This window comes from Pavona decussata, unplaced genomic scaffold (assembly GCF_977016875.1).
Source record: "Pavona decussata unplaced genomic scaffold, jaPavDecu1.1 SCAFFOLD_31, whole genome shotgun sequence".
NCBI lineage: Eukaryota > Metazoa > Cnidaria > Anthozoa > Scleractinia > Agariciidae > Pavona > Pavona decussata.
Genome location: NW_028145454.1, coordinates 764,404 through 777,635, shown reverse-complemented (window position 1 = coordinate 777,635; position 13,232 = coordinate 764,404). Strand labels below are relative to the sequence as shown.

General features: G+C 39.2%; 2 protein-coding genes across 2 annotated transcripts; both read left to right on the top strand.

Moving 5' to 3' along the window:
• Positions 1–964: 964 nt before the first annotated feature.
• On the top strand, positions 965–3,362 carry LOC146484740 (uncharacterized). The gene is made up of 4 exons (XM_085104475.1): positions 965–1,170; positions 1,582–1,719; positions 2,259–2,369; positions 3,159–3,362. Exons 1-4 carry the CDS (start codon positions 997–999, stop codon positions 3,303–3,305), a joined length of 570 nt encoding a protein of 189 aa, XP_084960601.1. The 5' UTR covers positions 965–996; the 3' UTR covers positions 3,306–3,362.
• Positions 3,363–8,354: 4,992 nt separating this feature from the next.
• Positions 8,355–13,151, top strand: LOC146484739 (beta-1,3-galactosyltransferase 5-like). Its single transcript, XM_085104473.1, has one exon. It carries the CDS (start codon positions 8,937–8,939, stop codon positions 10,050–10,052), a length of 1,116 nt encoding a protein of 371 aa, XP_084960599.1. The 5' UTR covers positions 8,355–8,936; the 3' UTR covers positions 10,053–13,151.
• Positions 13,152–13,232: the final 81 nt, after the last annotated feature.

Sequence of the window (13,232 nt, the reverse complement as noted above, 5' to 3'; positions counted from 1 at the left end):
CCAGTAATCAAAATACTTTTATTTCCATCTTATGATTCCAACAACAATTGACTGAACAATAAACTGCTGGGCCGAGTTGTTCGAAAGCCGATTAACGCTAATCTACGATTAAAAGTTAACCGAAGTTTTCATCTCCGGCTCTTTGAAACTGGTTTTAAAGGCTAATTTCAAGCTAAAGGTAAAGAAAAGTCTAAGCCAAAACTGAGGGGCAAAAATCTTTTGGAAGAATCTTTAGCGATTTGTAATTAAACTCGAATCAAAGTTCACATTAATCCAGGATTAGCTTAATCGGGCTTTGAACAACTGGGCCCTTTTTTAGAGATACCATGGCCTCCTTACAGCAATAGCCGAGCGGGGTTTCTAAGAATTTTTAAGTCTATAGTTATACGTGACAGGATGTCATCGAAACGTCGAAATCTCTCCCCGTTAGTTTTTCTGATTAATTTAATAACAAAAGTCAATCTTATACACGAAACATCTTTTTTAAAATTGTTATTTTTATAGTTTATTTAAACAATTAGTTAACAAAGTTTAGTCTTTACTTTTTATTTTAGTTGTCAGTTATTTTTTTTTCTCAGTTTGTAAAAATAAAGTTGATGTTGTTGTTGTTGTAATAGTTGAGGCTTACTTTGGCCTGATTATGCAGAAAACGCCCGGTTTTTAACAAAAATTATCTCCTACCGAGTCATCGCTCTTTAGTGGAGTACGGAAGGCGTAGAGTTACGAAACTGTCGTCACCACAAGTTTCCATCAATCCGCCCCGAGGCTAAGTGCAAAACTTTTCATATAAAATATTAGTTTTGTTTGTATACGAATGAAAACTAATTTTCATAACAAAAACTTTGTACTTAGCCTCGCTTTCATAATGAGGTTCAAAGCAACCTCGGAAATGGTCTATTGTAATCGTGCTTGCGAAGGAGACAGCAACTTGAAGTGTGTACGTATCAAGTTTGAGCGCGCGCGTACGAATATGATCGTCATTGATAGCCGTCACAAATGATTAAAACTTACACAACAAAATACCCTTCCATTTCCACGGTTCATAAACACAACGCGATGGCGGAACCCGCAGGAGAACGACGAGAAGTGAAGGCACGTCGTATGTCAAACTACGGAGTTAAAAGCTACACACCTGAACAAACTAAGGAACAATGGAGAGAGAGCATGAGGGTATGTAATGTTAGCTGTATTCTAACGACTTCAAGACCGTTTTATCCGAGTTTTATTTTGTTCATTTGCATAATTACGGCAATTTTATTCTTTCCCAAAAATGTCATGATCCATTTGCAAAACACGCAAAACCAGTTTCCGAAAAGGAAAACCCTCTTCACTGAATCTCGTCACGGACGCATTTTGTTTCTGCAACAAAATTTAATGTCGCCGGCGCTTCAAGTTAACAGGAAATGAGTGGCCATTGTTTTCTCTTTTGTCCAGACTTTCATTCTCCCTTCGAATTCATTGTCAACATATTATACTGGCAAGCCAACGTTACCAAATAATTAACTAATTAGTATATATAGACACTCTAAATTTGGATACACGTAAAAAACAAGCCGCTGTTATCTCTTTTTTTTTTTGCAGAGAGAAAACCGCTTTAGAGACACTCACCTCATTACGTCGAGCCACAGCAAAAAGCTGTCAAATGCCTGGAAAACAAATTTCTCCAGGCATCTTTCCTCAGAAGCAGCCGTCCAGAACTATTTTAACACCAACAAACAGGTAAAAGCCTGCAAAGTGTGAACGCCGCGTAGCACCCATGAAATAGAAATGGAATGAAATTATTTGATTCGAGTGCCAAAGTGAGGAGCTTCAGAACAAACAAGACAGGAGGACTTCTGTCCTTCAGTTGCCAGGGACTGCTAGTCCTGTGAAGGAAATTTGGTTTGCTGAGGTCAAAGAAAAATCTTTGACCTCGTAGCTCAGTACTAGTTGCTTTGTAGAGCGCTGGTGAAGTAATCTATGTCCTCACTTTGGCACTCAAATTAAATAAATTCGTTCCATTTCTGGGCAAAAGCCTAGTCGCCTTGTCGCTTGGTCATAGTAAAACCCGAGGGGTACTCCCCGGAATTTGTGGTGGGGGTGTGTCGCCTGGTGGTCCAAAGGCCTTGACCCTATTTCAGACCAAAATATGTATGCCCCTTGAGGGTGCACATACCTATATAGGTTACTCAGGGGAAAACACATTACCTTCCCCCTCCCCCGAAAGTAACAGTTAGGTATTTCTGATCGTTTATTTTTGGGTGACTCTTTCCTTGCAGCACGATAAGGTATCAAATTATGACAGGACATTCCATATCAAGAATGGTTACTGCAGTAAACTTCATCGGGACGACAGGGAACACACCCGGGGGCTGAATGTCAATGCTGAGGTTAGTAGCTGTGTTTGGGTCTATTGTACTGTGAATCAAGCACTCATGGCCTCTTTGATAGTTAGCCTTGAATGAGAACTCAACCCGCAATAAACTAAACAAAGGAACAGTGATGGAGACATTTGTTCTTGAAAATGATGCGGCTTTTTTTATCGATTTAATTTGTATTGCCTTTTTTGAGTTGTGAGTAGAAGCTTTATAGTGAAAACGGTTACCGTTGTGGATTTGCACCGCGACAGTTAGATTAATTAATATTTCGTAATTAAGTTTCAACCTTTTCTGTTGCAACACTTCAGTTATTTTTTTCACTAAACATTACATACAGTTATTGTAATGCTGCACATTACTTCATCAACTACTCCGTGACAGAATCTACACATACAAGTGAGAAAAACGAAAACGTTTATCCTGATTTACCTTCTAATTTCAGAGTAACACCTGACCAACTGAACTTCTCAGAAAGTACAGTACATGACCCGGCCCTCGTGTAAACGAAAATACCACTGCTATTACAAAGAATGATGAAAACGCTTACGATGAATAATGATGGTGTTAGGCATGCTAAATGCGTTTTATAGAAAGATAAAAGCTTAAGGAAAAAGCATACTCGTGTATACGGCAGACAGTTTCAGGAAAAAAGGATTGAACTTTTCTTGAGTACCAGAATTTGCACTTGTTTCCACAGAAGGCAAGCTTTAGAAACCAAACTGTCTTGACTGCTGTTTGTGCAGTGAAATTAAACCACTTACTTTTCATGCAAGCTAAGCAATGCTCTGATCTCTCACACAGGAACAAACAAAGGCCGTGCCAGTTCTCAGCTCATCTTTGTATGGTCATCGTCCGCTGCTGGAGATACCTTCCCGCCAACACGTGCGGGTTGCGACTGTAAAGCGGGATTTCTACCGGTCAAGCGGGACAAATATTCCGCTGTTTTAGACCACGTGCTTTGCGTTCTTTTCAGCTACAAATTGCATTAAAACACCTGGCAACAGATGTGATTTTGTTTGTTTGAGTAAAGTCTAGAGGTACAGCACTCAAGTCTGAAGTGGTTTAGAGAAAGGTCCTGAAACTGTTAAACGATGTAATGGAAGGTTGAAATACGCCGACTGAACATTAAAGAACTAGGGTTTAAGTTTCGAACTGCACCTGGCCAAGAATTCGAGAAAAAAGATAGAAACTAAAGTCGAGAAAATAACATTCCCTTCCATCAGTGTCACGGAAGTTATAACTTTTAAAGAAATAGCGCGAATTTTCCGGAATCATGTTAAGAACGTAACTCATCCTCTCTTGCTTCATGGAACGTAATTTCCCGTAATAGGGCTGACTCATCATTTCTTATCGATTTTTAACAAGACACCTGAAGGGAAGCACATTTTTTTTCTAATTGCAATTCATTTTCATTTTTGCTATAGGTTACGTAGCTTTCGGGATGTTGGGCGAATGCGAAAGTTGGACGAGCGATCAACGAAGCCGCGAGGGGAATGGGGAAAAGGCGATTTGATATTTTCTCGCGACTTACGCATTATCGTCTCCAGATCCTCCTGTCCCTCTTTGCCGGTGGGAGCCTTCACACAAGGATCTCGTGCAAAGGCCCCCAACGGCTCAGAGGGACAGGAGGCTTTGGAGACGATAATGGCTAAGGCCGCTCATAGCGGCTCTGCCACCAAAACTATAATAATATGATTATATTCGCCCGGACAATACCGCCGACTCCGCTGGGTATCTTTGCTATTACTCTTACGTTCATAGGTGGTTTGCATTGCCGCCATGTTGGTGCACAACACAAAAGAAAATTTGTTCATATAGTTTGAATAAAAATGGAAGTTAAGTCCCACAGGGAAAAATCATATTGTTCCTGTACACCAACATGGCCGCTATGACGTCACATGCAAACCATCGATAAAATTTCATTGTACTGGTATAGTGTGGTTTTTAACAAAACGGGACTATCGTTTTTAAGTTTCCATGCGTATTAGTGTCTGAACTTTTGACTCTTCAGATTATTACTAATAGTGGCTAAAATAGCTTGACCACTGAAAGGCAGGCGACAGTAGCTCCTTAGGCGAAAGGCTAAAAATTGGACCACTCACTTACCAGAGAAAGGACTCTTGGCAAGGTTATAGCTGAGAAACGTTGAGATTGTTAGCTTGAGATCTCCAAACTTTGCCCAAATGTAGTGTGAATTTTAGTCCTCTTGCAAATAACCTGCCAATAACGGGTTTAGTTACTGCCTGGGGAACAAGTTGCAAACGAACTTGGCTCGGAGCTCCTCACAAGTTGTTTATAGAGGTCGCATGGGTCGTTACTGAGATGATAAGCAATGTTCGTAAAGTCAGTAGAAAGTTCTTCGGAAATCTTCAGATGATGCTCGACACTGTTATGATAGTGGCAGAGACATTGCTGATATGATACAAAACCACAAAAACACCTTAAAAGTAAAATTTAACTAAGATCCGGCATAATTAACTGAGAGCTGAGAAATGGAGGAAAAGCGGCTGATCGCTGAAAAATAGCTCAAATTTTAACTGAAAGCTGAGAATTAATCCAACACCCCAATAAAGACCCTTTTATCGGACCGGACTTAACTCAGTGGCAGCCAACGAGAACAATTAAGCAAAATACATTAAAAAAATGATGTTCTCTGTGTTCTCAGGCTGTTTTATGGTACGTCTTAATTTCTAAACACATGCAAACACTGTTTGTAAGTTAACACAGGCTGGGCCTGTTCAGTTCGAAAGCCGATTAAAATTTAACCTAGGTATTCATCTCGCTTATTAAAAACGCTTTTAAAAGCCAATTTTAAGCTAACGCTAAAGAAAAGTCGAAGTCAAAACTGAGGAACAAAATTTTTTTCTGAAGAGTCTCCACTGATTTGTAATTAAACTCAAATCCAAGTTCATGTTTACCCAGGAATATGTTAATCGTGCTTTGAACAACTGGGTCCTGATCAGTCAGATCTGTTCAGATCATTAACTGAAACAGTCAAACCCCAAAAGTGTTACAGGGAACTGAATCTTATTTCCTGACTTTCCGTGCTGCTGTTGGGTTGTTTTGAAAATGCTTGCTGGCCTTCAGCGACCCATGTCCCTCCGCAAACAAAAGGAATTACAATACTTTTCTTCTACTCCTCTTCATGAGCCAATGTCCTCTTCTATTGTTTCAAACGTTGAAGTTGGCATTTCGCTGAAGAAAACTAGTTTCATTTCTGAGGCGGGTGAGGCTTTTCGAACAGATCATGATTTCACATCAGCTGACGAAATGTTTCTTGTCCCTGTAAACTGCGATCAGCTTCTTTCTGAGTAAAGACCTTAACAGTTCAGGAAATGACAGGGAGAAAGGTGTCTCATTAGCTATCTTTCTGGGTAGGTTCTTTTTTTACCAACCAACGTCGGGATAAAAAATGTTTCTTTTCGAGCAATAACGGATCCATGCGCATGAGGCGATCTTCATATACTTAATGACAGGACAACATATTTTGGTATAGGATATATTATATTCAAGAATTGACGCACTCGGCTGAGGCATTAGGGTCTAGGTAGAACTTAAGGTTTCAGTACGAGCCAGCGATATGTTTGCATTGGTCAGGTGTCTTTCTTCTTAAGCCAATGATACACGGCTGATATTTGTTGAGCAACAAATGTTGCAGCTACCGTTCAACAAATGTCGAACAGTGTATCATGTGATGTTGAAGGTTGAAATATGCCGTTCAACATTTTGAAAGCTGTTGAACGTTGGTGAAAGAAAATAGAGCTTCGTTTTATTCCGTTCAACAAGTTCGGCCACATTAAGTCAACAAGTCAAAACAATGCTCAAAATTTGTTGATCAACAAAAGTTGAAAGATGTTTTTACCGTCTATCATTCGCGTTAGGTGTCGATAGAGGCACAGTGATTCTCAATGTTGAATGTGGTTTACGATTAACAGTCTGGAAAACTGGTTTGTTTACATTATTATGTTATATTCATGAAAGCAGTGAGTAGTAAATTGTTGTTATTAGTAATTAATTAAATAGCAATTGGAGTAATTAGTGTGATTTAGAAAATGGTGTTATGTAAAGTGTGTTGCCTGTAAGTACCAAAAAAAAAAAAGAACAACAAAAGCATTGTTAACAAAACAGTTTGGAAAGCTCCTAACTAGAAAGCAGTCTGGATCCTAACCTTTTTCGTTCCCACGGGTGATCTACGTGCAATTTCTTTTACAATAAACAATATCATGATAGCAGACAAGTGATGAAAATAAAGGAAATCATAAACTAATGGATATCGCATTTTGTATAGACAGCCTATAGCGCTGATTGGTTCCCCTGTTAGCAGGCTATATCCAACAGGTACAGAATTAACATCACCTGACTAAAAGGCGAAAAAATATTTGGCTGTAACGGAAAATATGTTTCTTTTTGTTGTTACATAGACTTTCCCATTAACTTGGAAGTGCCGAAGTGATAAAACAATTTTTCAATTCGCTTTTGTCGTGAAAAAGCTCACAGTCGACTTGCATGGCGCAGGCCCTGTCGGCGGTCTCTAGCGTAAAAGTATGTCAGTATTGTACAACGGCACACGAAAGTCCTCCAAATTTATTTATAACCTTGCTAACTTGCTGCTTATGCGTTCTCAGGGCCCAAATATTTTTGTGTGAATAAAAAAGTTACTGATGAAGGCCAGAGGTGAATTCCAAATAAGGGAATTTTACTGAGTGATATTGCCAAATATTAGTCGTAAGCAAAGTACACGATGTGTTGTGTTAAGAGGTCCGTCCGAAAGAAAATATCGGCGAAAAATTAAAACTAAACGAATCACAAATACTCTTATAACTGGTTCGTTCCGTTTCATGCTTGTCACAGCCTCACGAAATAAAAAAATCTTTAGCAGGATACGGGAAGGTCCGCGTGACACGAGGTCGATTATACGTTGTTCAGTTACTATCATAAACACGGTCAAGTGTTTGTAACCGTATTAGTCATATCTAAATTAAGTGGTTATATCATCACTTAATTATTCACTGCATGCCTTTTTTAACAAAGTACTCTATCAATGATAAGTTTAGGGAATAACCTTTTTGGAAGCTTTGTGATCTTGGTACTTATCAGTTAAAAGAGGAAAAAACAAATAACTAGCTGATCAGCATAAAGTTCTTTTAAAAATTCCCGGTCTGTGTCATTATTTCTTTGCGTAATTTGCCGGCCCTTGAAACATATACATAACATTTTATTCACAAATACAAAAACATCCTGAATAGGGAAATCGTGAGGTTAACCCTGTATAAAAACAATTTCTCTAACTTAAAACTTACAAAAATATTTTAAAATTTCTAGAACTAGATAAAATTTGATGGCTGACTGATAAAAAACCCTTAAAAACAGATAATTAACTCTTACTCTTAAAAACTGATAATTAATGATTCGGCATGTACAATATATATATCCTAACAAGTCATTCCATTTCCTTACAATGCGAATAAAGAAAGAATATTTGTAGCAATTACAAACCGCTCTTCCCAAGTAAAGTTTATAGTCGTGGTTAACTCTTGTACGAGTACTTTTGGCAAAATCAAAGAAATCTGGGAAAGAGAGGTGACCAATATCAAAAACTATCTTATAACATTGAACCAGAGAGAAAAATTTTTTTCGCTTCTCTAGTGTTTGCCATTTCAGTAAGCTACAACGACGTTCATAACTCATTTCGCCACGTTTCTGCCTTAAAGCAAGTCGCGAAGTTCTTTTTTGAACCTTTTCAACATCCTTAATCAAGTACCGGCTCCAAACAGGAGCCGCACACCCAAGTATAGGCCTGACCAGTGACTTGTGGAGCTGCGAAAACACATCCTGGTTATTTGTTCCGGTGGACCGCTTTATATGATACCCAATATCATATTTGCCTTATTTGTCGTTGCAAACACATGCTCCCCCCGAGGTCCTTGGTGTTCTCTACCGACCCGTGAAATTGCCCTCCCAGGGAATAAATAGCTTTGGTTTTATCCTTTCAGGAAAACGTACTTTGGATTTAGAATGCTACTCCACGTGGCTTCCACGTCGGGAAAAATGCATCCAGAGCGCACGTGCGGCTGCCGGTTGCCAAGCAACTTACCTGATAGTTTTGGCAAACATTTCGAGGCACACTTAGCCGAAGCAGTACAGTACATAAACATAATTGATATCAAGAAGGTGACATTGATTGATGCTGCTGCAAGTTTTCTGGGGTTTTGACTAAATTGTGACCTTATTCAAGTTTCAAGATCTCGCTTTGTCAGGAGACATTGTAACAAGACGGAAATACGCAATAAGGTTTTAGCCACGGGACGGGCACTTTCGCATTTGCGTGCCGCACGCTTGAAATAATGCTCAAACGCGGAATATTAGCTGATCCTTGCTTAGGACGCACTTGAACTGAAATATGTTAATTCTGTCGGGACAGACACCCCAAAACACGCTAATCATCTATAAAACCTGAGATAAAACAGTCCAATCCAGTCGGTTCAGTCGTCTGGGTCAACATTCTTCGTGTTTCACGCAATATATAAACACATCAAAGCAACTAGGACAGAATCACAAGGGGAGCTGTAGAAACGAGCAATGCCAATGAAAAGGCTGTATATCAATCGTACGCAGAGGCGCTGGGTCAAGAAAGTTGTTAGCTTCCTATACGCAGGATTGACCGTCGCAATGATCACCGTTTTGGTTCGAGACTGGACGCAGTCATGGCAAGTTTATTTTTCCAGTTCTGCGCGATCGAGACAGCTTAGATCGGTGGAAGTTTACACAGAAATAGAGTTGACACCAGGAACAACAGAAAGTCAGCTAAACGAGCCAGTTGAAGGAATAAATCTCACGTCGAGAGGAACTGAGCAGACTTTTCAATCTGCAAGCAATTCTGGTATAACACCTACAGCAAAGCAAGACATTCCTTTAAAGCACAAGACTACTTTGACAACTCAAACACCATGTAAGCAGCGCTATTTTCTTCTTATTCTAGTAGCTTCGGCGCCGGTCTATTTCGACAGACGGAGAACAATCCGTCAAACGTGGGCTTCTGATAGCTCCATAAACCCTCGCTGGAAGACAGTCTTTCTTCTCGGCAAGTCACGAGACAGTAACCACTCGACACAGCTACAGCTAGAGGAGGCATTGTATGGCGATTTGATTCGCGCCGACTATTATGAGGACTACTGGAACCAAACGTTAAAAGTAGAGATGGGATTTGAATGGGCGGCGAAATATTGCAGTTTCTCATTTCTGCTCAAAGCCGATGATGATGTGTTTATAAACACTCCGGCTGTTCTCGAAGTTTTGAACAATTCTATGACACCCAAAGAAAAGCTTTACCTAGGGTTTGTATACAAAAACCCCATAGTTCGAAGAAATGGCAAATGGCTGCTCACTAAAGAGGAATACAATGAGACACACTATCCTAACTTCTGTGCCGGTCCGGGGTATGTTTTATCTAGAGATGTGTTGATTTTGTTTGTGGAGATTTTTGACACTATACCCAAGATCAAGATTGACGATGCTTACGTCGGAATGCTGGCTAAAAAAGCAGGCTTGATTGCTCGGCACCACAAAGGATTCCAAACAGCCCCATATGTATCAAAAAAGTGCGTTTTATGGGAAAATACATTAGTGAGACATGGAGCTGTAGGGCAGTGTTTACTTGACCTTTTCCAAAAGGCTACTGATGCCAGAATTAGCTAGCACGGATAGAGAAACTTCCATTGCCTAATAACTTATGAAAAGAAATTTTGATCGCCCGGCTAAATAAACTCCAGAGGCACCCAAAGGCTCATTTCTTCATTTCCGGGTGGCTCTCTATTCTGGCGGCCTTAATCGCCTCAAAAATTCGTTGTGATCTTGTTTAGTAAGATTTAGCTCAAGTTCCACACACTGGAAACTGTCGTGAAAAATTGCGATTAACAATGAGATGTCGCTAAAAATGCAAAAAAACAACAACAACAAAAAAAAAAAACTAGTAAATTAAAAGACCGGAGCAGATGATACTATATTAGCTTACACAATATAATATGTATTTAAAAGGGAAGAAAACGATCTGGGAACACATTTAAAGTGTTTTGCTTAAATTTTCTCATTGGGTGACGCTGAAGCTCGCACTGATTTACCAATCTAGGCTTATATTATCAAACAACATCAGCAAAATACTACACTCCATGCCATGAGGCTCATTCAAATTGCAATATCAATAACTATTGTTGATGTTTCTGTCAAAATGCAACTGAACTATACTGGTCTAAAAAAAAAGTCCCAGAAATATAACGACTAAATAATGACTTCAAATAGTAGTTGAACGTCAGGAATTCGTACTCGGAATGCTTCCCTTTTTCAAAATAAAACAGTTGCGAAAAGAACTGATCGTGTTTCTGTCGATCAGTTACGAAAGTAAACGTCAGCTACTTTATCCGGCTTACATAAAAGTTTGTAGTCCTTTTACAGTGTTCAGAAAAAATAGCGTATCTTCGTGATTTCGCGGCTCGCCGTGGATGTTTCCTTCACGTTTTTAAATTCTATTATTGCAGGCAAAAATTTAGAAACACAAAATTACCTGGAGAGACATTTAGCGTGACTCATGCGTTTTAATGTTCAATTTTATCGTGATATATACCAACATCAGTGGAATTCAACTCGCTATATTGTCACGATAAATAGATGTCTGTTTTTTATTTATACACTACCAAAAATCAACAACGTTATGCGTGCGAAATACGCTTTTCTGTTTTGTTTTTCCATTCTTTTTCTTAAACGGCCACTGGGGAATATTTGATTCTACAAAGTTTTTAAATCCGGAATATTGTATTAGGTAAGAAGTTTCGGTGTTTCGTTTCGTCAATACTCAGTTTATAAATGGCCGATTTCACAATCATTGTTTCGGGTTAGGTGGAAATTAAAGGCTCGTTCCATCTGTAGGGTCAGTTATTAAAAGACAGTTTAGACGGTGTTTAACAAAACCACGTTCTAAGTTATTTTCAATTTTGTTAACAATCTTATCTAAACATTGTCGATCTGCTGCTGACGGTAATAAGAAGGCTGTCGTCCCAGACTAGAAAACTATTTATCTACTTAAAGTAAACCACTTATAAACAGATTTGGAGGCCCACTGATTGTCTTAAGCCGCGGTCTAATGGCCCGTAGCGTTGGTTGCGTCGCCGTTGACTCTGTGTGAAGACAAAAAAAATCAGCCGAAAGACAAACTAGAGAACTATATTTAAAGATTTTTATTTCCCGCTAGTACCAAATAGATACTTTTGCAATCACCAACACGTAAGGGTGATTCAATTCATCGGGGGCAAGGAGTGTAATTCACAATATGCCTCAATGCTCCAAGCGTTATTAAATTATGAAAGAATCTCTCAAAGGCTCGTTCTTTCTACAGGGACAGACAGATTAATAGCGCGGCGGTATTTTCGTCGCGTGAAATTATTTACCTGTGAATTTGGAATCTTTAAAGAAATTACTGAACATTGGATTAAAACCACACACTGTGTGTGACTTGGCAGATCCGTGTTTAGAAATGGGCAGTAAAAAGACGTGTTTGTCCGAGTATCGGTGTTAGAACTGTCTAATGACAATGAAAGTCAGTCTCCACTGAAATTAAAATAGGGATCTCTCAGTTTTTGTTTCTCATTAGGCCACTTATTACTCCAATAATAAAAATAAAACCTTGTTGTTTTAGACGCGTGCAAATCTCGGGATTAACTGAACACGGGCTATTAGGCGGGGGGGGGGGGGGGGAGGGCACTGTGACGGAGATTTTGGGGTAGTGTCGGCCAAAACTGCCCAAATATTTGATAATGACTCTTAGAGCAGTGGGAGGAAAATATGAAATGATTTCTCCGAGGGATAATAAACTAAAATCTGTTTTCAGCGATTTCATCAAAATACACATGAGAAACTTGAAAAAACTGGTTGCCATCCATTTCCATTCTAACCATCCGCAGACAGATATGATTAATAGAAGTTTTTGCACACTACCAGGGTTATCTTTTAACAAAATTGTACCATTATTCTAACGTTTCTATCGATATAAATAAGTTTTTTTCGCTATTCAAAGCGACACTAAAAATAAGTGACACTCAGTGCTCTTTTTATGATGACAAACACGCGACAAATCACCTCTTCAACGCACCTAATGCATCATCCTTTCGGTGACTTTTAACTAAGCTAAATTTTAACGGCTGTCAATGCAGCAATTGCCTTTGACCTGACTTATTTTTATCTATTTATCTTTATAGATAGATGTTATTTTCTTAATTTAATTGGTAGTTATTATCTTTTTTTTTTATATTGTCAAACACTTTTATCATGAGCCTGTGGCTCGGGGGACTTGGAGACCACCCCCTGTGTATTTGACATTAAATAAATTACTTACTTACTTACTACCTTATTTTACTGCATCCCGAGTTTAGAGACCAGAACACAACATAACTAAAACTTTCTTGAAACTTTTAAACGCAGAGGCTGGCCACACGATGCACAAATAAACTGCATATTTTGAATACTTTTCGTTTCCGGAACTTTTGTAGTGGAGATGCTCGTGTAAATAAACCAAACTGATTGTAGGGCGGCTACGGCAAGGGCAATTTCATTTGGGCCCAAAATAAATTTGCCCTTTGCAGTAGTGCCAGCGCTGTAATCAGTTAAGTTTAAAAAGGTCATCTTTTCGTGCTGATTGAAAACCGGACGGGATTACAGGCAAACCGTCGCTGCATATGACCCGGATGCACGGAATATCACAAGAGGGCGAAACGTGAGAGTTGACTCTCGTTGTAAGCGCTTGGCCCCCGTTTTCCGACACAGCCAAACAGACTTTTTAAAAGACTGGATCGTAAAATAATGGAATTCCAGGGATTTGATTGGGTTTGC